This window comes from Aplysia californica, unplaced genomic scaffold, assembly GCF_000002075.1.
Source record: "Aplysia californica isolate F4 #8 unplaced genomic scaffold, AplCal3.0 scaffold00452, whole genome shotgun sequence".
NCBI classification, from domain to species: Eukaryota; Metazoa; Mollusca; class Gastropoda; order Aplysiida; family Aplysiidae; genus Aplysia; species Aplysia californica.
In genome coordinates this window covers 251982-253887 of record NW_004797722.1, presented here as the reverse complement: position 1 = coordinate 253887, position 1906 = coordinate 251982, and the positions used below count along the sequence as shown (strand labels likewise).

The window sequence follows — 1906 nt, the reverse complement described above, 5'->3', positions numbered from 1 at the left end:
GGGGGGTGGTTATACTTTGCTCTATTTTTTTACTTTATTTTCCCCTTTTTTTCAATTCCGCTATTATATTGGTATAGCCAGTATTATTAGCCAGAAAATAAATCAAAGGTCCGCAAACTTTATCATTGTACTATCTGAAAGGGACGCCAGTGATGATTACCTTTTCCAATCACTTCCTTGTTCAGTTTTTGGGAGAGTGTCTTCTTCTGAGAACAAAAACAAGCAAAGCGTAGTCTAATAGTTTCGAGACGTAGACACAAACCGTGATTTTGAAATAGACTCTAGAGATCACAGACACAACACAGAATTCAAACATAGTCTCCATATCACGGACCCAAAGCATGATCCAGTCATGGAGTCTTAAAGATAAAAGACGGGATACAAATATGCGACAGAGAGTCTGTTGAGAGATAGAGAAAAAAACAACCCCCCCCTGGTCCATGCATGAAGTAGCTTATCAGAGATAAAGGACACGAAACATGGTTCAGCCCTAGCGTCTCAATAATAGAGGAAACGAAACATGATTCGGATATAGATTCGGAGAAATAAAGGACACCCAAAAAAAAAATTGATTCAGATATATAGATACGAGAGATCGAATTGATAAGCACGATTCAGATACATAATATAGAATCTAGACATCAAAGACATGAACGTAATTTAGAAATAGAATCTAGAGATTATAAACATGAATTGAGATATAGAATTTTTAAAATAGTTTATCTACTGGGATGCATCATGGGTTGGCGTGACAGGCACAGCCTAAGCAGCCCGTCCCCGAAATGATCTAAGGTGAGTCGATGGGGGTATAAAACAAAACAATAAATAATTACACGTACATTACTCACCTTGGCCTCGGTGTGAAGAGCGAGGACACAGGCCATGAGCAGGATCGTCACGACAATTTGCCTGGACGTCATTTCTAAGCCTGTGGTGAGAAACGTTGTTGACTAGTGTCTTCATCCTCATCGTTTATTTTGTCTGCGTGCTGCTTTTATCATCATCATCATCATCATCATCATCATCATCATCATCATCATCATCATCATCATCATCATCATCATCATCATTTCCTTCAACCATCCACTCATAGAGAGAGAGAGAGAAAGAGAGAGAGAGAGAGAGAGAGATTGAAAAGGATCGAAGAAAATTAGAAGGAGCAACGCTTGAAACTGCTTTGTACATAATTGTTTTTACTTTACAGCACAGGCGTTATGTCAACAAAAACTTACCGTAGGAAAACGCCTAGTCTCAGAATCAGATGAGCAGACGATGATGTTCGCGGAGAACAATCCCAACTTTTATAAAACAGTTCCTAACTCAACCAGAGCCGAGAAAACGGCGTTTCGCAACCTGAACTTATCCTCGAGTTGTTTTCTGTACAGGTGCTGTTTTTAAAAAAAATAATTTATTTTTAAAACTCTTTCCCCTTCTGTCATAATCTGAGCAGCCGGGAGCATGTGCTCAGGACTGACTCCGCTGGGCTTTTTGTAGTAGAGTCTGTTTGCAGCCTATGACGTCACACTCGGGTAATTACGGTAAATTACACTGACTGTGGCAGCCGTGATGTAACCACTGAATACATGATATAATAATTAGTGGACGTCACAAGGTGATGTTTACAATGGAGTCATCTCCGAATGGATTGTCAGGGGAAATAATGCTAAGTTGCTGTTTTATTTTAGTGTTATTTTTTTCTTCCCCACTAGGCTACATGTTTTTTTTTAAAGTTAAAAATAATTAGGTCTATGTTTTATCTCATACAAAAGATACGCAATAAGAGAACACAAGAACCAAACCAGAACAGTTGATCCCGAGGCACACCCACTGGCCTAAAAATACATTATCTTTCTAAGTCAGTGGGTACACCCTTCTCCGAGACAAACGAAATCAAAACAAAAACGTT

At 39.0% G+C, this 1906-nt stretch overlaps 1 protein-coding gene across 1 annotated transcript; it reads right to left on the bottom strand.

The window, feature by feature from the left end:
* Positions 1 to 160: 160 nt before the first annotated feature.
* On the bottom strand, positions 161 to 1624 carry LOC101857200 (the record flags this gene model as incomplete). The annotated part of the gene is given in 3 exon segments (XM_035971524.1): positions 161 to 206; positions 849 to 928; positions 1233 to 1624. Coding segments are annotated over 2 exon segments (118 nt in total), but the record flags the coding sequence as incomplete, so codon positions are not given.
* Positions 1625 to 1906: the final 282 nt, after the last annotated feature.